The sequence below is a fragment of the Canis aureus genome, chromosome 16, assembly GCF_053574225.1.
Source record: "Canis aureus isolate CA01 chromosome 16, VMU_Caureus_v.1.0, whole genome shotgun sequence".
NCBI classification, from domain to species: Eukaryota; Metazoa; Chordata; class Mammalia; order Carnivora; family Canidae; genus Canis; species Canis aureus.
Window position 1 is genome coordinate 45,398,795 of NC_135626.1, and position 22,336 is coordinate 45,421,130.

The following is a 22,336-nucleotide window of genomic DNA, read 5'->3' on the forward strand; positions in this document are numbered from 1 at the left end:
AATTTATTCATGAGAGACATGCACAGAGAGAGAGGCAGAGACACAGGCAGAGGAAAGAGAAGCAGGCTCCATGCAAGGAGACCGATGTAGGACTCGATCCAGGGAATTTGGGATCAGGCCCTGAGCCAAAGGCAGATGCTCAACAGCTGAGCCACCCAAGGCTTCCCGCATCTTTTTCTATAACAAACGCACTACCTGCTCACTCCTGAATATTTGGAAAATACAACAAGAAAGAAAAAAGAAACCCACAACCAGAGGGAGTGAGCCAGTTACCACTTTGGCTGATTTCCTTTGAGTCCCACTCGGTAGGGCTGTGAAGGTGTGGATACAGAGGTAGTTAAGATCACACTGCTAATGATTTGTTTTCTGCTTTTTTCCCTTACTAGTATGGCTTGAGGATTTCCCCATCTCATGGAATATGATGTTCAAGCATCCTGTTGAGTGACTGCATGGCATTTCAGAGCTGGAATGTTGGCTTCTTTGCCAGGGGGATCGGGGAGTGGGGGGAGATTGTAAGCAGCCCTGTGTGTGTTCTTCCCCTTTCTCTATCCCTCGTATGTCTGGTGTCTAGGCCAGATGAGTAGTCTAGCAGGCAGAGGGGGAGCGAGGCTTTACCAGGGTAAGTCCATGGCAGCACCAGGCTCTTCCCAGCTGAGCTAAAAAATCCCAGGAAACTGGACAAGTCCAATAAAATACTTTTGCTGACCTCACCTTTGCTAAAAGTTTTCTCACTCCCCATGCAAATAATGCATTTAAATTGGCACTAAACATACTCTTTTTTACTGGCTTAATTGTCTCCTGTGACCTTCCTCATTTACTCTTAATGGACTACACCCTTAGGACTTCACCTTGCTCTGGAGCCCACTGCCAGTTCCTTAGATGGGATTACCTTGATGGTCTGTCGCCCCGTGGACACGCTGGACAAGGAGGGTGGTTGTAGCCCGGGGTATCAGTGCAGCCCATATCATGGCTGTATGGGATTCCAAAGTAGTAATCAAAACCTGGAAGAGAAGCAACTGGTGAGCACCCCCACTTGGCTTCTGTTCTATGAGCCTGCATTCTTACACCTAGGACAAAAATTTAATTTTCTATGATTTAATACTGCAGTGCTATGGAGTATGTAATTAAAAGAGGATTTGATTAATATCCCTTTGTAGTATGCAAAGAAAATACCTTGCTGGGTTCTGGCTGTAAGACTAGATTTGCAAAACATCTTGGGATTAGAGTTAACCCAGAGTGGGAGGAAGTGGAGAGAAGTATTGCACACCTACCGTCCCCAGGGCGATTATGAACACACTAAGTATTTGATGAAAATCAAGTACATGCATGGCACTTTAAGGAATAAAATACTCTGCCCTCAAGGGATTGAAGGGGAAGTAAGATATATAGAGATTAAACTATAAGAGGTTTGGATGAGGGTAATGGAGTATGGGACAGTGCACCAGGAAAGGAGTACAAGAAGCAGGAGGGGACACAAGTGAACTCAGAGATAGGAATCAAGAAAACCTCTGAATGCCCAAGGCAGCAGACTTTTTGAGACTATCTGGTCCAAGGATACAAATGTATGGCAGGTGCTCTCTCTTCTCAGTCCCAATGGGAGACACCACAAATCCAAAATGGCACCACTTCCTGCTGAGCAGTATCCAGTCTCAGGATCCATCCCCCCAGCACCAGACTCCAGTTGACTCAAATTGTCAACACCTCAATCTAGTTCAACCTCCTCATTTGTCAAGGAGGAAGCAACACCATGCGGGAAAAATAGGGTCTGTGGTCATTTTTAGTGGAAAAGCCAAGTCTTCACTTCCTTCACCTGTCACTCTTTAAAAAGCATATGTGGAAGATGCCATGGAAGCCCAACTGAAAAACAGGGCACAAGGGAAGACAGGGGGTTGGAGGGAGCCCCAGAGGGGAGAAAGGAGTTGGACAAGGTGTTGGCCAATGGGAGCCCAAGGCTGAAGGCTGGTTGCAGCCCAAGGCTGAAGGCTGGTTCTCTAGAAGCCATTGAAATGCAAAAATCTTCAGATGCAAACAGTTCCTCAGGTCTAGGGGAGAGCACTGCAGCCTCTTCCCATGGAGCTATATTGGGGCTTGGGGGAAAGTCTGCAAAATAGAGAACATTTAAGGAAAGGGCCACCCATTTGCTGATAAAATAGCAAGAGCAGCTGGGAAGCACGTGCCAGGGAGGAACCGGGGAGAAGCCTCAGAAGTTGAGATCACGATAAATCACTTGCAAGAGAACGTCTGTGGGTTCCCATCTGAAATAGAAGAGGCGGGTCAGGGAGGAGCGCAGAGGTGACCACAACTTTGGAAAAACCATCAATAATTTGGGGAATTGGGGCAGCCCCTGTGGCTCAGCGGTTTAGCGCCGCCTTCAGTCCGGGGTGTGATCCTGGAGACCCGGGATAGAGTCCCACGTCTGGCTCCCTACATGGAGCCTGCTTCTCCCTCTGCCTGTGTCTCTGCCTCTCTCTCTCTCTCTCTCTCTGTGTGTGTCTCTCATGAATACATAAATAAATAAATAATCTTTAAAATAATACTAATAATAATAATAATAATTTGGGGAATTGGACATTCAGAGAAGTCATCGATCAGCAAACTGATTTTCAGATAATTGGCTCAGGCAGCTTGATCCTGGCCTAATCCCCAAGGCCAGAGAATCAGGAGTCTGAGGCAGTGAATAGCTGCAGGAAGAAGGCAAGAGGGAACATCTCCTGTTTGAATTTAGGGCCTGCTTCTGTGAACCCGCTGGACAAGCTTGATTTCTTTGCACACTAGACAGATCTGGACCTCACAGGTGCCAAATGTGTCTCAAGATATGGACACTTGATGGGCTCACGATGAGAAAGCCAGAGGGCTGGCAGGCACCAAGGAGGGGCGGGGGGCAAGAAAGATGCCAGGAGAGAAGAATGTGAGACAACCAACGGGAGCCCTGGGTCCCCCAAATGCTCCTAAGTGACCCTGAGATGAAGATGCCCTAACTCAGGAGGGATGTGCCCCAGGAGCAGGATGGCTTCAACATTATTGGAGTCCTATCCCACCAAGGTCTTTGCTTTCTGTTTCCCAGGTAACACGTTCCCCCAAAGAATTCTTACCACGGAAGTTGGGGTGATAAGGGCCATGGTGCCCGAGGTGCCATTTGCCTGTAGGAAAGCAAGAGAGAGACGTTCAGAGGAATCCCCGCGGGGGCTCCCAGTGCCTTGGGGGGGCTGATCACACATACTCACTCCTCCATCAGTGTTGCCCTTGACAGAGGACAAGCAGAGACCCTGCAAATGCCGTGTGAGAGCCAAGCCTTGCTCTCTGGGACTCAGAGGGACCCCAGGGGGACACAGAAAGCAAGCAGGGATGACTCAGCACCTCCCCAGGAACGCACACAGAGAAAAGGAAGACAAGCCTTTACTGGGGGCCCAAAGGAGCCAGCAGGCTGAGCTTCTGCTCCTACAAGAGGGCTCAGTGCCCACAGCAGCCCCACGTCTTCGCACCTGCTCTGCCCTCCTGTGCAGGGGACCTGCAGAGGCCCAGAACAAGCGTGGGGCCCCGGACAGCCGAGGAGATGCCGACTTCCCTCCTGGTTCCATCACCTTCCTCTCTGGCCACCAGCAGCAGCCCGAGGAGGCCGGACCGAAGACCACCTCCCCCTCCCAGGGCTGTCCCAGCGCAGAGATGCTCACCTGGACTCCCACGGCTGCTCCTTGCTCTGTGCATGTGTTTGTTCAGGGGGGAGAATGACTGTGTGATGTGTGCCAGAAGCCCTGGCCCTGTTTGAATTCCCCAACCTGCTAACTCCGCTCTGAGGACCCCAGGGAAACCACCACGAGGCAAGGGGCAAAGAAAAGAATGTGGTGCAAAGATTGAAAGAGGGCCATTGAATGACACCCAAGGGAAAGAAAGAAACGGGCCACCGAGGAAGCATATGGCTGCGGAAATTATTTCACGTGGTCTGGGCAAAATACTACCAAGCTATCTTTTAGAGGCAAACACACGTAACAAAAGGTAATAATCAGGGAATCTAGGGAAAGGGCATGTGAGTGCCTATTGTTCCCTTTTTGCAACTGCTCTGTAGGTTTGGAAACGTAATATAGGTTTGGACTAAGCATTACATGGAAACCCTAACTTATATTAAAGTGTTTAAGTTATTTCTAAAATTTTTGAAGCTATTGTAAATATGTAAAATTATATTACATAGAAATATAAAACAATAGGCAGGGGCTAAAAGGAGGACCAAGTGGTGTATTCAACTAGGTAAAAATGGGACACCTGGGTGGTTCAGTGGTTGAGCATCTGTCTTTGGCTCAGGTCATGACCCCGGGGTCCTGGGATTGAGTCCTGCATCAGGCTCCCTGCATGGACCCTGCTTCTCCCTCTGCCTGTGTCTCTACCTCTCTCTCTCTCTCTCTCTCTGTGTCTCATGAATAAATTAAATAAAATCTTAAAAAAAAAACAACCTAGGTGAAAACATGACCGTGGATGAGGTTAGAAGTGAAGTGTGGGTGGGGCAAAGGGTCTTGATGTTCTTTTGGAGGGGTTTTGATTTTTTCCCATAAGCATGCTTGTAGGAAGTGCATCTTGTCAACACATGGTTGTAGTTGACTATTCTCGCTCTAATTTGCAAAAGGTGGAATGAGCAGTGAGGGGAGACCGGAGCCCCTGAACGGTTAATATGTAAGCAGCTGCTCACTTGGAGTTCAAAGGTATGAAGAGGGAAGGGTGAGTGAGATCCAGCTCAGCTCAGGAAGATCCCAGTCCCCTGTTGCCTCATGAAACTTTAGAGTCGGGGAGCCCCAAGGGCCAAACCCTTCCTGCCTATGAGCATGACTCGGATGCAAGGGATGGGGCTGCTAAGAAGACTCAGCCCACAGGGAGGCTTCACAGTAACGATACCTGATACCTCGGGGTATGGCCAGAAAGGGATTGAAAAAGCAGGATCTTAATTTATACCTCCTCCCACTGGGGCTTGCCCCCCTGGGACCATGAATGCCCCACTCCACTCTGTAGGAGTTGGTCGGGCTCCTTGACCCAGAAGAGGAGGAGGCAGGCCCAACACCCAAAACTGGAGCCTCCTGCAGGTGAACAGGGGAGCTCCAGGCACCGATCACTGCCCCCGGGGACCCGCGCTGCCATCCTGCTGGTTGCACAGCCTCCCTTGCCACTTCACATACTGGAGAGCGAGGCAGGAACCCCCACGGGACCCAGCTCTCTGAAAGTCAGAATAACAAGCACAGGCAGCCCGAGGACGCTGCTGGGACTGGCGCGTTGCCTCGGCCTCCGGAGGGAGGAGCAGCAGTGAGGCCCAAGCATCAGAGCAGTCACACCTGCCTGGACCCACCTGCTCCCGTCTAGGCAGCACCGAGCTCGGCTTTCTTACACTCGTCACGGGGCCAATCACGATCTCAGAAGGCATCTCCGTACCCTGATGCAAATAAAAACCTAGCCCGCTGCCACGCATGTAGGAAATGTTGAGCAAGAGGGAACCACAAAAATCCTAAAAGGCCTGTGTGGCAGGTGCTGCTGCTTGCCTCACCTGCCCCCATGCCTCCCCCACTCATCCAGCTACCAGAACTTTGGATTTGTTAGGGGATCAGAGACACGTGCCCCAATCCAAGCCCATCAGTACAACCCTGAGCCCGGCCTCCCAGGCTTCCTTGCAGCGGAGCGTGGCCACACAAACCCACCAATAAGACTTTAAGTGCATTTCTTTCTGCAGGGAAGGTGGGGCGAGTCTGAGAAAAGATTGGCTTTCCGGGTAGAAGCCAACACACGAGGCCTGCACCTCCTCCCCGCTGTTTTTCCTCCCGTGAAGCCAGGTTCTGGTGAGTGGTACAGAAGCCCCGCTGTTGCAACCAAGAGCAACAAGCATGAGGACAAAGGCTACCATCCTACAGATAGCAGAGCAGAGAAATAGAAATGGATTTCTTGAGCTGCCGAGCCAACGAAGGCCATCACTCACCTCTAAGGTTGTTATAATAGAAGGAAAATATCTCCATGTATGGTTTCGTTCCCTGTTAGGTGTTTTCAGTTACTTACAGCTGAAAGCTTTCCAACCTTACGCAGCAAGAAATAAAGACAAGCAGAGAGGAGCAGAAGAGGTGGCCGCATGCCGGGGCTACACAGAGACGAAGCAGGCACTGCAAGAAGTGTTGTGGGAGATGGGGATCCCAGGCTGTGGAGCATCGGGGTTACCTATCATCCCCGTGACGTAGCCGGCTTGCTGCAGCACCTCAGCCAAGGTGGTCTCGTTGAGCGGAAGGCCCCCCACAGAGGTGACCGCAAAGTTGTGCGTGACTCCGTTGCGGAGGCCCAGCCGGCCGGTGAGCAGGGAGGCCCGAGAGGGCGAGCAGGTGGAGGCAGCTGCGTGGAAGTCCACAAACCTGCCGGGAAAGAAAAGGGGTTGGGGTCCCTCCATCCACAGAAAGCCAGGCCAGGAGAAGTTCAATTCCCACCCAGTTCCCAGGATTCCAGTGTTGGGAAAAGCTCAAAGACCACCCTGCTGAGGGACAGGTTAGGAAAATGAAGCTCAGAGAGGTAATGCAACTAACTCAAGGTCACATGGCTGGCTCGGATTGGTTTAATCCAGTGTATTTATGGATCCTCTTTATCCAAAGTTTCCACATTTTGAATTCATCGACCTGCTAAAATCTGTCTGTATCTTCCAAAATCAATACTCGTGGTTCTTATGAGGTTACCCATGGACATTCCAAGGCGTTCCAAAACTTTGTGTTTCCCCATATGCACATCTCTAGCTGAGGATGACAAAGGTGACCCCTTCTTGTTTTGGCTTGCATACTGTAAGCAAGTGTCCTACTTTCCACAGTCTACTGAGTGCTATAGTTTGTGCATTTTTGTGCTTTCTGTTGGTGATTCTACTGTTTAAAGTGGCAAAATGGGGATGCCTGGGTGGCTCAGCAGTTGAGCGTCTGCCTCTGGCTCAGGGTGTGATCCCGGGGTCCTGAGATCAAGTCCTGCATGGGGCTCCCCGCAGGGAGCCTGCTTCTCCCTCTGCCTGTGTCTCTGCCTCTCTCTGTGTGTCTCTCATGAATAAATAAAATCTTTAAAAAAATAAAATAAAATGGCAAAATGGCCCTCAAGTGTAGGGATGAAGGGCTGGCTACTACAGCCTTAGAGAGACGTCATGTGCCTTAGAGAGAAATACAAGTGCTAGATAAGCTTCATTCAGGAAGGAATTACAGTGTTGTTGGCCATCAGCTCAATGTTAATGAATCAAAAACTCTGTTAAATAAGATGTCTTTAAACAGAAACACACAGAAAACAAGGTTCTGGGGGTGCCTGGGTGGCTCAGTCGGTTAAACATCTGCCTTTGGCTCAGGTCATGATCCCCGGGTCCTGGGATGGGTTCTGCTCTGCAGAAAGTCTGCTTCCCCTCTGCCCGTCCCCTCCCCTCGCTCATGCTCTCTCTCTTGCTCACTCTCTCTTGCTCTCTGTCTCTCCCAAATAAGTAAAATAAATCTTTAAAAATAAATAAATAAAACAGGGTTCTGTACTGATCTTTTGACAAAAATGTAACAAAAGGCCCACAGGAACCTAACTCTGTAGATGCCCTAGAAGCAATGGTTCAGTATTCCGTAACTCAGTGTTCTCAGTGACTTTATAGAGCAACGACTGCCAATAACAAGAACCAGCTGTATTTATTACACTTTGTTGGATGCTCAACCCTTTTTTAGATACTGTGGAGAAATATATAAGAAGTCTAGCCATTTCTCTACCATCAAGAAATATGAATAAACTTCATGTCACTCGTAATAGGGCAACCTGTGTGTCTCCTGATGGGATGATAGGAAGTTGATCTTGTCAAGGATTCTTTTTTTTTTAAGATTTTTAAAAATATTTTATTTATTTATTCATATGAAAGAGAGAGAGAGAGAGAGAGGCAGAGACACAGGCAGAGGGAGAAGCAGGCTCCATGCAGGGAGCCCGATGTGGGACTCGATCCCAGGTCTCCAGGATCACACCCTGGGCTGAAGGTGGCACTAAACCACTGAGCCACCTGGGCTGCCCTCATCAAGGATTCTTGTCAAGAATATTTAAACTGAATCTAATCAGACCTCTGGACCCAATGTCCAGGTTATAGGAAATGTAACTAATAGAAGAACAAGTTAAATGACACCACAAGGAAATATTCTAACAAACCATTCTGTACATTCTATGACATTCTACAACTGGTGCAGTTCTTCAAAAAGTCAATATCCAAGGGAAAAATGGGATAGAGGAGGATATTCTATACTACAGGACATTGAAGAGACAAACCAAATGTGATACATGATCCTTGGCTGGATCCCAGTTCAAATATACTTACAGCACATTTGAGGGCTAATCGGGGAAATTTAGTGTGGGCTGGATATAAGATGACATCAGGGGATCGCTGTCCATTTTCTTGATTATGACCATGTAGAAGAATGTTTTTGTTCTTTTTTTTTTCTTCCAGTTGCATTGGCATATAACATTGTATCCACTGAAGGTGTACAACATAATGATTTGTCACATGTATATACTGGGAAGTGATCGCCACAGTAAATTTGGTGAATGGCCATCACTTCCCATAGCTATGAATTTTTTCTTGTGATGAGGATTATAAGATCTAGTCTCTTAGCAACTTTCAAACATACAATACAGTATTGTTAACCAGAGTCACCATGCTGTGTACTACATGCCTAGAACCTACTTATCTCATGACTGGGAGTTTGTACCTTTTAACCCCCTGCACCCATCTCCCCCACCCACACCCCCGGCACCTGCCAATCTGTTCTCTGCATCTGTGAGTTTGGCTTTTTTAGATTCCACATACACATGAAATCATATAATATTTGTCTTTCTCCTTTTTTTTTTAAGATTTTATTTATTTATTCATGAGAGACACAGAGAGAGAGAGAGAGAAGCAGAGACTCAGGCAGAGGGAGAAGCAGGCTCCATGCAGGGAGCCTGACGTGGGACTTGATCCCCAGTATCCAGGATCAGGCCCTGGGCTGAAGGCAGGCACTAAACTGCTGAGCCACCTGGGCTTCCCTGTCTTTCTCCTTTTACCTAATATCATGTCCCCAAGGTCTATCCATGTTGTCACAAATGGCAGGATTTCCTTCTTTTTTTACAGCTGAATAGTCTCCTGTGGTCTATGTATACCACATTTTTTATTACATTAAGAATGTATTTTTAGGGGCACCTGGATGGCTCAGTGGTTGAGCGTCTGCCTTTGGCTCAGGGTGCAATCCGGGGTCCTGGGATCAAGTCCCACATCAGGCTTCCCGCAGGGAGCCTGCTTCTCCCTCTGCTTATGCATCTGCCTCTCTCTGTATGTGTCTCTCATGAATAAATAAATAAAATCTTTTTTTAAAAGAATACATTTTTATTACACTAAGGAAGTTATTACACTATGAATGTTTTTATTCTTAAGAGATGCATGCTATAGTGTTTATAATAAAAGAGCACAGCTGCACTTTTCACATGGCTCAGGAAAAACACCACCACCTTATTTATAGATAGAACAAGGACAAACAAAAATGGCAGAATGGTATTAACGGTTGAGTATACTCGTGTTTATTTGACTATTCTTTTCATTTTCTTTTTTTTAAATATTTTATTCATTTACTCATGAGAGACACACAGAGAGAGAGGCAGAGACACAGGCAGAGGGAGAAGCAGGCTCCATGCAGAAAGCCCAACTCAGGACTCGATCCCAGGTCTCTAGGATCAGGCTCTGGGCTGAAGGCAGCGCTAAACCGCTGAGCCACCCGGGCTGCCCCTCTTTTCATTTTCTATCATGTTTGAGATTTTTTTTTAATATTAAAAAGTCAATAATGCTTAATATTGTAAGTTTCAAAAGGGTGTCGATCTGGAGTCTAGAATGAGCAGGGCAGCAGCAGGGTTGGGAGCTGAGGTGGACCGGAAGGTAGGGAGGGGAGGGAGGGGTGGAGGGGTGGCTTCAGGTACAGCCTGGCACATTGGAAGTGTGCATGTCGGGGTGCCCCAAGCTGGGCCCGCAAGCTGACCTGCCACCCAGGTCAGCATGAAGCCCCAGGTCTGGTGGGATGAGGGACTGGCCCACAGATGCCAGGTCAGCACAGCAAAGCAGGGCTCCGTGCCTCTCCCCTCCTCTCCACATAGGACACATCCTCCCCCAACAGCCAGGGGGGGCTTTTTTTTTTAAGATTTTATTTATTCATTCATGAGAGACACACAGAGACAGAGAGAGAGGCAGAGACACAGGCAGAGGGAGAAGCAGGCTCCATGCAGGGAGCCCGATGTGAGACTTGATCCTGGGTCTCCAGGATCATGCCCTGGGCTGAAGGCAGATGCTAAACCACTGAGCCACCCAGGGATCCCCACCAGGGGGGCTTTCAAGTGCCCCTCTGACCACTGCCTAATATCCTGAGATGATTGCCTGGTCCGCTCTCTAAATACCCAGTCCCCCACAGCCCATCTTATGGGCCTCCCCTTCCCTCCCTCCACGGGCCCCAGCACACAGTCTTCTGTTGGGTCTGCAAAGTGCCAGCTCCTTCCCAAGGTCAGCCTCGGCCTGGCACGCTGTCCTGCATCTTTGCATGGCCTTTCCTCCCCTCTTTCCCTGCAAGGGGGCCTCTGCTGTGCTCTAATCAGGCACCCTGGGGCCTACTTGGTAGCACTGACCCCAACCCCAATCATCTGGTTTATTTTTGCATCCTTTCGTTTTGAGTCATCCTTCCTCCATGCAAGCTCCCTGTGAGGAGGGCTTTGCCTACGTTGCTGGCTGCTTACCTCCAGCTCCTAAAATACAGGGGGTAGGGGAGGGGAGAGGATGGAGCAGGGAGGGAAGGGGAGGTGTCTTCCCAGCAACTTATGGAACATGCAACCAAACCTCAAAATAATCATTACTGGGAAGTGTCATTGGAAGGTGTGGGGGGGGGGGGGGAGGGAGTGCAGAGGAGCAGAGTTTCCCTGAACAGGTTCACCACAAGTTTTGGAGGTTGCATGGGGGCTGCAAGCATTAACGTCATGATGTGAAGGGTCATGAGATAGAACATCAGGGGACCCATGTGAGAGCAAGGAGGTGAGGTCGCAGAGAGCAGTGCATGTTTAAATACTCCCTTCCTACACACCGCAGAGCCTGGCGGGCTCGCCACCTGCCACCTCCATTCAGGCCTCTGGTTTCTGCCATAACCCCTGGACGGTGGTGGCCCCAAACTACTTGACAGCAGCCCTCAACTGAGACTGTCACTTGCCTGGGCAGCCCACCCAGGGCCATGCTTGCTTGGGGTGCTTAGACCGACCTGGAAACATTTTCTTTTTTTTCTATGCCCTCATAGGAGCCAGCCTGGGATAAGAAAGTGGGGGAAGGAAGGCATACAAATCCCTGTTTCTCTGAGCACACAATTCTGGCAGAAGACTTGGGACAGAGGGGGTTAAAACACAGTGCTTAGAAGGGACACCACCTACGGCCTCTCTCCAGCCACCAGGGCCAACTGGCCTAAGGAAAGCCCTGGAAGTCTGTCATGTTTTCACGCCCCTCCCAGACGCCCTACGACGCAGCTACCCCTAGCCCGGTGACAGCCAGCAGGGAGGGCCCTGGACACCCTGCCCTTCACCATGACCTTGGCATCTGCAGGGGTGATGGCCCTGGAGGGCAGTCAGGACTGCAAGGCGTGTCGGCAACGCCGTGGTTTCCTCTTCCCTTGTTCCTTTCCCTTTCTCTCTCTCTCTCCCTCTCTCTTTCTCTCTCTCAATATACTACACTAGAGCCTAGAGATCATAAGGCAAAACTTTAAAAATCTGGCAGACCGATGGCAGGTGACCCAGCGATTCCACCACCAGGACTGGATTCCCCAGGAAAAGTGAGGGCAGGTACTCGGACAGATCCTGCGTGCTCCTACCAGCCGTGGCGGGACGGTGGCCGTGGCCCAGCTGGCTCTCAGCGGGGGTGTGGACCAACGAAATGCGGCACATCCACACTCTGGAATGGTGTGGATGGGTTTCACCCACGAAAAGGAACCAACCACTGACACCTGCTACGACGTGGGTGAACCTTGAAAACATGACACGAGTAGAAGGCGCCGGTCACAAAAGGCCACATACTGTACAATTCTGCTTATACGGATGCCCCAGATTGGTAAATCCACAGTGATGGAAAACAGGCTGGAGGCAGGGTGGGGAATGGGGAGACTCTGCTTCATGGGTGGGGATGGGGTTTCCTTTTAGGATGATGAAAATATTTTGAAACTGCATAGAGGCAGTAGCCGTACCACATTCTAAATGTTCTAGAGGCGCCGGGGTGGCTCAGTGGTTGAGCATCTGCCTTCAGCTCAGGTGGTGATCCCGGGGTCCAGGCATCGAGTCCCAAATCAGGCTCCCTGCATGGAGCCTGCTTCTCCCTCTGCTTGGAACTCTGCGTTTCTCTCTGTGTCCCTCATGAATAAATAAAAATCTTAAAAAACAATAAACGTACTGAATGTCACAGAGTCATCTGCTTTAAAGTGGTTAGTTTTATGTCATAAGAATGTCACTTCAATGAAAAAAAAAAAAAAAAACAAGCTATCCGAGGCTTATGGATTCAGAGACAAATGCCAGAAAAGACTCTCTCAGGTAGGAGAAAAGGCCCACAAAGCTGGGTGTCGGGTCTGCAGTCCGCAAGATGAGAAAATGCTCATTTATAACTCAGGTGGTGATGTACCAATTCATCTAATTTAACCCCAAAATAATGAGTAGACAGCAAGCAGGGGCAGATCTGTGACAGATTCTCAGGAAGTAAAGAAACAGTCCCTGTCCCCAGTGACCTTACAGTTTAGTTTCTGCACAAAAGCCTTTCTAGGTCATTTCTGCTTCACCACAAATGGTTGTGATCCCTTATGCAGCACCGTGTTACGGGTGTCAACTCATCTAACACGGCAGCCCTAGGACGTGCTGCGGTAAGCACTCCCACTATAGATGGGGAGACTGAGGCAGCACAACACACTGCCGCGCACGGAGGAGCCAAGGTCTGTACCCAGGCATTGCGCTCCACGCCGGCCCCCAGCGTTACCCAGCACAGCCAGGTTTCCATGGCAGCGTTTAAACTCAGGCCCATCCGATTCCAAATCCCATGTGGGTGCCACTTAACCACACTGCTTCCACTAGGAAGTCCAGAGTGTGTCTGGAAAGCCGAAGGGGAGGGGTTGGGGTACCCTCTGCACAGCCTGTCTCGGGAGGAGACCCCCTCCAAGAGATAGAGTGAGGACTTTAAGCAGAGAGGAAACATGCCCAGTCCCTCAGACTCCGGGTAAGGGAGGGGGAGCAGGGTGCTGGCATAAGAAGAAGCTTTGAGACTTCATCCAAAGACTGGTGGGGGTCACGCACGCGCACACACGCGCGCACAAACACACACACACACACACACATCTCCAAAATGCAGCTGGCTGTGAAATGAGAGAATTGCTAACCGGGCGTCAGAAGAGCTTCTTGAAATAACACGATAAAACACTGGTTTGATTAATTCAGGGTTGGCCCGAGAGCCTCCAATCCCAAAAAGCCTTCAAGAGAAAAACCAGGCACCTGATCATCTGGTCTCATTGGAGTCCTGCCTGGAACTAAGAGGCCACACTCAGCACCTCTGGGGTCTCTGGAGCAGGCCAGGGTTCTGGGAATTCATGTTTCTGGAAAGAAGAGTCCTCCACGGGGCTTCCTCGGGGCCAGCCACCCATCCTCAGCCCACACCTGCTGGTTCCCACAGCCTCCACCCCACAGAACTCACCCAGAAGGTAGGTTAGCTCCCTCAGGCCATCTTTCAAGGCTACAAATGGCAACGAGGGGCCATGATCCGGGAGCAGTGGCATGGCACCGTGAAGTTCCAGAACACAGGCTTGGGCCTGCAGCCACTCTTGGAAGCAGGCTGTGGGTGCCTCCATCTGACTGAACGAGGGCGGGGAAGGTGGGTGCCCAAGCATGCGCCGCTGGGTAACAGGTGTGGGGCGAGGCCTCCCTCCAGGCCTCAGGGAGCCCAGGGGCGCTGGCTTCCCACCCCTGCCGACATTCCTTCTGGGCCCTCAGTCCCCCGGGGCTGGAAGACACACTGTTTCCCTCCCTCAATCCCTATGCACCCATTTCCCAGGCGGGGGCTTCTCCAAAGCATCCCCGCCTGCCAGACATCCTGGGGACACAGGGGTCCTGGCTGGTGCAGGCAGCCGGCAGCTCCCACTCTTCGAATTCCAAACCAGGTTCCACCTTGCAGAGCACATTGTTGCTCCCAAGACAAACATCCATCTCTGCCCGGCCTTTTCTGTTCTCTGCCTCCCCAGATTGAGGCCCATGACCCCTCCCAGCTCACACTCCTAAATGTCCCTTGTAATAATTCTTATCACTCCCAGTTAATGCTTATCAACCCAGGCACTTTACATACACAGCATGTGTGAGCATCTCTTGCTCCGGGATTCACCCTGGGTTGAATCTGCATGTTCTGTAAGCTCTGTGCGGGCTGGCCCAGGCCTGTTGGTGTCATCTCTTTACTGCAAGACAACCAGCTGTGCAATTTGCCCGGCCCTGTGCAAGAGAAAACGAGGGAGCCCTTGCTCCAAATTTACTAAGCATTTCAAGATGGCAGTGACAGAGCTTTAAGCCAAGAGCAGGGCCCTCCTAAAGCATGGGGCCCCGTGTGGCTGCACAGGTCACACGCCCATAGAACGGCCCTGCCCACTACTACCCATTCTGTCTCAGACCCCAGTCGCCCCTGGGCCCACTGGGCTTCCCAGAGCACGAAGAGAAAGGCCCACTGGTCTTGGGCCCCAGACGTTGCTCCCATCTGGCCCATGGTTGTTTTCTCTGCCGGTCTCTGCAAGTTTATCTGGTTCTGCTTTAGATTTGTCCCTGCACACCTGTTCCTCCCCTTCCCGTCTTCCCCATCTCAGTAAATGGCACCACCTCTCACTCGATTACTCAGTCCAAAGGAGTCATCTTGATTCCTCTCTTCTCTTCCCCCTCCACAGCCAAACCATCAGCACATTCTTAATAGGACTCTACTGCCAAAGAGATCTAGAATCTATCCATTTCTCTCCGCCTACCTGCTAACATCCTAGTCCCAGCTTCTACCATCTTGCACCAAGACAAGCACCATAGTCTATATTGTCTCCCCAGAGCCATCATGTTGTAGAATTGCCGGGGATGCCATTCATGCTGTTGTCCGGCGTTGAGCAGTACACAATCTGCCCTGCTGTATGTGGCAACCCTGCTCCCCACTTCCATTCCTGCTCCCAGTTCCCCTTCCCCCTATTTTCCATGGGGCAGCCAAAGTAATCTCAAAAACTGTTTATCAGCTAACATTAATTTCTGGCTGGAAGCCCTCTAATAGGTTCTCACTACAATCTGAGTAAATCCAAAGTCATTATGGTGGTCTAGAGCCCCTCCATCAGAGCTGTCCAGCCCAGGAGCTGGAGCACACACAAAGGGCCAAATGGGCCACAGGATTTCCAAGATCGGGTTCCTCTCAGCCCCAGAGACAGCCAGATGGGGCCCCAGGCAACTGGAGTCCCCAGGGCAGTCTTACCCCAGCGGTGTGTGTGTGTCCTGTACAATTCCAGGGAAAGCAATTCTCTGAGAGCACAACATAGGAGTGGCCCTTGGGGTAGGGCACCCCTCTGGTCACCTCCAACTGCCAGGAGCCTCAGTGGAGGTCAGCCAACCACATCAGGGCTTGCTGGGGGAGCTAGTGGTAGGAACCACAGCCTTTCCATTGAGTAGCTCAACTTTAGAGGTGTTAGGACATGTGGATACGAAGACAAGATGAGCCTCGTCAGAGAAATTTAAAGCAAGAGCTATGGGAGGCAGAGTGATAGGAATGATAAACATGTAGACAAACAGCTCTGTGTGAAATCCCAGCCTCCACTCCCTCTAGTGTGAGATAAGACAGGTAACTAAATCTAGGCCTCAGTATCTACCTCTGCAAAATGAGCATAACACCCCTACTTCACCAGCTTATTTGAGGGATTCAGTGGGATGATGTGCACAAAGCATCTAGCAGAGTTCCAGGTTCTCTACCTGGATTTAAAAATTCACTATAGTCAAGGTAATCGGTGTCAGGACTCACTAAATGGTGGGGAGAGAGAACATTCTAGGTGGGTAGGAGAGCAGTGCACTGGGCACCAATGGGCGGGGTGTGGGGGAGGCGGGGCCCCCCGCTGCTGTTCATACTACCCAGGCATCACATTCACTGCCGCAGGTATGTCGTCACACGTCACCTCAGCCTCAGTGTGCACAGGACCAAGCTCAGCATCCTCCTTCCAAGACCCCATGTCCACATCCCTCCCAGTAAACCTGGCTGGAGACTGAGATACTATTTTCAAGTCCTTCCGCCACTTCTCACCTCTTTCAGCTCCTCCCACTCCAAACAATGTCACCCCGCAGCTATACAGCCGTTGTCCCTCACCCAGATCACTTCGGTGACCTTCTGAGATGCCAGGCTCACTCCTCCAGCCCCTGCTAGCATGCACACCAGTGGGTCAGGCCATCCCCGGACCTCAAGTCTTCAGTGACTCCCTTCTGTGTGGCCATCAAGGCCCTCCATGCTCTGGCTCAACCTACTTCTTCAACCCCCTGAGTCACTGCTGCCTAATGTGGGCTGAACTGTGTCCCCTAAAAAGACAGGTTGAAGTTCTAAGCCTACCCACCCCGGACCTGCGAATGGGACCTTATTTGGAAATAGAGTCATTGGGGATGTAATAGTCAAGGTGAGGTCATGCTGGATTGGGGTGAGTCCTCAACCTCTTCTGACTGGTGTCCTGATAAGAAGAGGAGAGAGACAGAGAGAATGCCACGAGAAGACAGAGACACACAGGGGGAAGGTGGTCACATGATGACAAAGGCATAGGATGGAGTGACACGGCCTCGAGCTGAAGAACGCCTGGGGTTCTCAGAAGTTGGAAGAGGCGAGGAAGGAAACCACCCTAGAACTTCAGGGAAAGCATGGCTCTGCCAACATCTTGAGTTCTCGCTTCCAGCCTTCCAGAAGCGTGAGAGGAGAGACGGCTGTTGTTTTAAGCCACTCTGTTTGTCCTACTTTGTCACGGCAGCTCCAGGACCCTACCCCTCCACCCTACGTAGCCCAGGAGCTCAGCCCAACAGGACTCCTGTTCCCGGAGCAGCTGGCAGCCCTTGCCCCCCCTCCCTCCCACATGTCCCACACGCACCTCTCCGACACCTCGACTCTGTGACACCTCAGCCCAGAAAGTCTGCCTCTTCCTCTTGTCCTTCCAAATTCCTACCTGTCCTTCACCAGTGAGCATCATCACTGTTTCCTCCCGCCCTTCCCCCTGCCCCCGTCCTCCAGCCAACCCCCCCAATGATGAGTCTGGACTTTGGCTTCTAGTCTGGACTTTGGCACATGAAACTTCCTGGCAGCCCTTTCTTGTCTGAAGGTAGACATTCACCTGACAATATCTGGGCTGGACCAGGCGGGCATCTTCCCCACCCACCCCTTCCACACGACTCTTAGGCTGATGCCCGCGTCCTACCCCCCACCCACCCACCCCAACATGGGCATGAGACTCTGCCGTGGGCTAAGCCGAGTAGCACAACCTCTCATCCTCAAGGATCGGGCCCACAGCCCGTGACCCAGGCAGGGCTATTCAGAATCCAACCTGGGATTTTCTTTTCTTTTCTTTTCTTTTTTTCTTTTTTTTAAGATTTTATTTATTCATGAGAGACAGAGAGAGAGGCAGAGGCATAGGCAGAGGGAGTAGCAGGCTCCCTACTGGGAGCCTGATGCGGACTCGATCCCAGGACCCCAGGATCATGCCCTGAGCTAAAGGCAGACCTCAACCACTGAGCCACCCAGGTGCCCTTCAATCTGGAATTTTCTGAACCGGACAGTGAGGAATAGCTCTCTTGTTCCCTTTGAACCGCAAGCTCTGATGTAGGGCAAGGGCCACCTCTCCCATCACATGGAGGAACCTGAAAGAATAAGCAACTGGCCCAAAAGCCCAGACACAAGACGGGGTCTCTGCAGAGTTTATTTATGAACAAAAGCTTCGCCTCTTTTGTGCTTAGGCTGGCTGAGCTGGGCTGCTGCCACTTAGAATCAGTCCTGGCTATGACGGTGTGCGTACAATAGGATAGGAGCCCAGAATATAACAGAGGACACTGTCAAGCCCTGCCCTCAAGTTGCCCAAAGCTCAATAAGGGTGGTGGAGGATCCCAATGTGTGAGAGAGCTCTGAGGACAGGAAGCAGGACAGGAAGTTCCTGGGCTCTACAAGGTGCACATACACACATGTTAAGTGCTTCTCAAAAGAAGCTACACGGAAGCGGAGACCTAAGGTATAAATAGGCATTACCTTTGTCTGTCTTATCAGAGTAAAAATAGCTGTCATTTGTCAAGTGACTCCCACCCCAATCATATTGCATATATGATTTCAAATCACGAGGATTCCCATCTTACAGGTAAGGGAGGTGAGGCAGATAGAGCTCAAGCAGCTTTCCCAAGACCACAGAGTTGGCACGGGTACAGATGCAGCTTGTCCTGCCCACGCACTGTGCCACAGGCAAGACTATAGGCCCCCGTATTGGGGAAATGACAGAGCTAGAACTTGAACGCAGGCCTGCCCAACCAAAATCCCATGCTCCTTCTACTCCCTTCACATCTGAGAGAAGGTAGCTGGAACTAGGCCAACCCAGAGGTTGGTAAGGTAAACCCAGAGGGAATTGCCTTGGGTAAGTGGCTAGTCTTGGGCTAGGGAGGTCCCGAGACTCACCCTTGGTGGTGCCAGCCCCAAGGGCCTGACTCACATCCACACAATCCATATGAGCTTGAGAGAGACACCAGAATGCCCGTCTCCCAACTAGCTTCCAGGGATGGGTGCAGAAACCAGTGTCAGAGCAGTCAACAGGTTCTCTTCTTGTGCATGAATTACAGCGGAAATCAGAATCCAAAGTTTGCCTTGGTGAGTGTGGAGGTAATCAATGCTACGAGAATTCTAATGGGCCACAGAAAAACCCTTCAGTCCGCTAAGCTTAGGGAAATTCTGTCCTCTGTAGACTGAGGCTTGTCAGTGGGTTTGGGATGCACAATTTTCTTCCCTGGCACTATGGACCCAATGTTTGCATTGAAGCCCTAACCTCTAATATGATGGCATTTGTAGGTAGGAGCTTTGGGAGGTAATCGGGTTTAGATGAGGTCAGGAGGGTGGGATCCCTATGATAGGATTAGTGTTCTTCTGACAAGAGGAAGAGACCAGAGGTCTCTCTTCCTCTCTCCCTCTCTCCTCCATGTGAGACACAGTGAGAGAAGGTGGCCATCTGCGGCCAGGAGGGTCCTCAGCAGAACTGGACCCCACTGGCACCCTGATCTTGGACTTCCTAGCCTCCAGAACTATGAAAAACAATTCCTACTGTTTAAGCCACTCATTCTATCGTATTTGTTACACTAGCCCGAGCTGACCAGTACTCCCATTGCCTAGACGCTGTCCCTGCTTGCCTGTCTTTAACGACTAGCCTGGCTGTGGGCTCCCCTGGAACACACACCACCACCCTCGGGGGAACAGTGTTAGTGCATTCCTCCAACACATGTAACCTCCAGTCCTCCCCAGACGGTGGGTCCTACGAGGACGGGGTTAGAGTTCCAAGCGCAGCCCCCAGCGGCGTGCCTTGCTGGCATGGAACCACCCCAGCAACATCTGGTGAGCGAGCAAACAAAACTTGAAGGGGTCATTTGATTGGAAAACATACATTCGTCCATTTTGCACAAAATCGCTCAAGCTGATGCTTTTTAGGGTTCAATTCTTTCCCCACCTTGGGTTAAAGCTCACACAGCTTAACGCTCAGAAACAATCTTCTCTCCTTTATTGCAAGGTCTTTGGAGAGCCCTGACCATACTCTTGCTACCTTTCCACCCGCCCCCCCCCCAAAAAAAACCTCACAACACCCCAGGCGGCCCAGTGAACTGACCTGCCCGTCACCTTTCCTCTCTCGCAGCCTCTGTCTCTGTTTGGCAGAGACTAATTAATAAGCGATAAAATGGTCTTGCTATTTGGAAAGCTTTTGTTTTCCCCCAGATCTATCTGGGCAGGCTCAGGCCAGTTCACCAACAGGGGTCCTAATTAAAGCCTGAAAATACACTGTGAAGGCAAGCTGGAAATACAGAGCCAGACATTACAGCAGCCTGTTAACAGGAAAATCGGCGCAAATGAAGACACAGCCAGACAGAAACCAAAGCAACTTGCCATCGCATAAATTACGTGTATTAGGATCGGAAAACGTCAGTGCTGGAAACGCTGCCCCAAAAGCCCTGGAGGGACATAATGTTGCGAGGTTGAGCGTGTCCAGTCTTCATTTAGGAGGAATTTAAAATAGATGATGAGGCTTTCCGTGGTAACTCTCTAAATTGCTGTGTGCCTGGGATAAAGGCTATCTTTGCTCCATTCATAATTTAAAGTCTTGGAGGCAGAAACAGGTTTTAAAAATTATTCGCTGTGGCCTTTGCATGTAGAGGGATGAAGTGGGAGGTGAGAGCTGGAGAAACACTTTGGTGGGACTCACCGAGCACAGCATGGCCTCCGTGTTGCCTTCTGTGAAATGGGAAGACCGCCAAGTTCACGCTCAGAAAGTTGTCAGGTGGGGTCATTGAGGGAACTGATAGGCAAGCCCTTTGTAAACTACATGCAAGTGTGGCAGCAAAGAGCAAACTTGATGTGTTTTTTTTTACTCCTCCATCCATCCTTTCATCCATCCATACTTCCAACCATCCATCCTTCCATCTATCCATCCATCCATCCTTCCATACTTCCTTCCATCAGTCTTTCTTTTTTTTTTTTTAATTTTTATTTATTTATGATAGTCACAGAGAGAGAGAGAGAGGCAGAGACACAGGCAGAGGGAGAAGCAGGCTCCATGCGCCGGGAGCCCGACGTGGGATTCGATCCCGGGTCTCCAGGATCGCGCCCTGGGCCAAAGGCAGGCGCCAAACTGCTGCGCCACCCAGGGATCCCCCCATCAGTCTTTCATTCATCCATCCATCTAGTCTTTCATTCATCCATCCATCCTTTCTTTAATCCATCCATCCTTCCATCTTTCCATCTATCCATCCATCTTTCCCTCCATCCACTCATACTCTGTTCTTTAAAAAAAAAATAAAATAAAATAAAATAAAATAAAAAGATTATCGCAGCTGAGCTTGGTATGATCCTTGGCAATTTCCCGCTTCCCCTTCCACATTCTCACTGTGGATATGAGTACATTCACACTCCAGGAAGGACACACACTAGACACAGGACAAGAAGCATGAACACATGCACACACAGGCATCCCAGTACCTCCTAGATTGGACACCTCCCCACTGCCACAACCCTGAGCCATACACTATCCTGGAGGCTCCTGCAATCTGCCCACTGCCCTCCCAGCTGCCAGCATGGGCCACCCCTGGTAAGCTGGAGCAATCCATCTCAAATGCAGGCCAATGACTTCACTCCTCAAGGCCCCCACTGCCTCCAGGACCAAGTCCAAACACTTGAGCATGCACACAAGGCCCTTCACCAGCGGCCAGGTCCATTGGCCCAGCCTCACTTCCACCTCCGTCCCAGTCACACTCAACCACTGGAATGGTCACCCTGGAAAGTAAGGGCTTCTTATTGTTTGGATTGGGATACATTCCCAGCACCTGGGAGAGTGCCTGGGGGAACCTCCAGAAATATGTGTCCAGTGAAAGGGCATTTTTGGGTCTTTGCTCAAGTTTTTCCCTCTTACTATAACATGGTTTCCTCCCCCTTCTTCTAATTCCTATTCCTCTTTAAGGTCTCAACTGTGAAGTCCTTTATCAAGTAAGTACCTCTTGGCTTCCCTCGGGAGAAATGGACTCTCTCTTCCTGCAGCCCCATAGGGCTGTCTTCAACATGCTTCTTGCTCTGGGTTCTCTCATCAAAAGGCAAGAAGCACAGCATGGACCTTTCTCATTCTTGACTGTGACCAAGGGATAAGTAACGTGCTAATTCTATCCCAGAGGCTTCAATTCTATCCATTCTATCCAGGTTATTAAAGCCCTGGGGCAGGAGGTACAGGGTTCCTGCTCATACAGCACATCTCCCTTCTGCATGGTAAAGGCTGCATGTCTTGGGGTGCCTGGGTGATACAGTCACTTGGGTATCTGACTCTTGGTCTTGGCTCAAGTCATGATCTCAGGGTTGTGATCTTGGGGTCATGGGATCAGGCCCCACATCAGGCTCTGTGTTTAGCACAGTCTGCTTGAGACTCTCCCTCTTCCTCTGCCCCTTTCCCTGTACTCAATCTAAGATTTTGCTTATTATTTATTTACTCATGAGAGACACAGAAAGAGAGGCAGAGATACAGGCAGAGGGAGAAGCAGGCTCCCTATGGTGAGCCCAATGCAGGACTTGATCCCAGGA

The 22,336-nt window shown here is 50.5% G+C and overlaps 1 protein-coding gene across 9 annotated transcripts in view; it reads right to left on the bottom strand.

Annotated features, from left to right (window-relative positions):
* ARSG (arylsulfatase G) overlaps positions 1-22,336 on the bottom strand; it is a 108,104-nt gene that overhangs the window by 37,766 nt on the left and 48,002 nt on the right. For all 9 annotated transcript variants that reach the window (XR_013354730.1, XR_013354728.1, XR_013354729.1 and 6 more), the window contains exons 3-5: positions 6,181-6,368; positions 3,093-3,140; positions 890-1,001 (exon numbers count right to left, since the gene is read on the bottom strand). Coding sequence is in view for 6 of the 9 variants with exons in the window: in XM_077853686.1 (XP_077709812.1) it covers positions 890-1,001; positions 3,093-3,140; positions 6,181-6,368 (348 nt within the window). In the remaining 3 variants the exon portion in view is untranslated. The remainder of the gene's footprint in view (positions 1-889; positions 1,002-3,092; positions 3,141-6,180; positions 6,369-22,336) is intronic.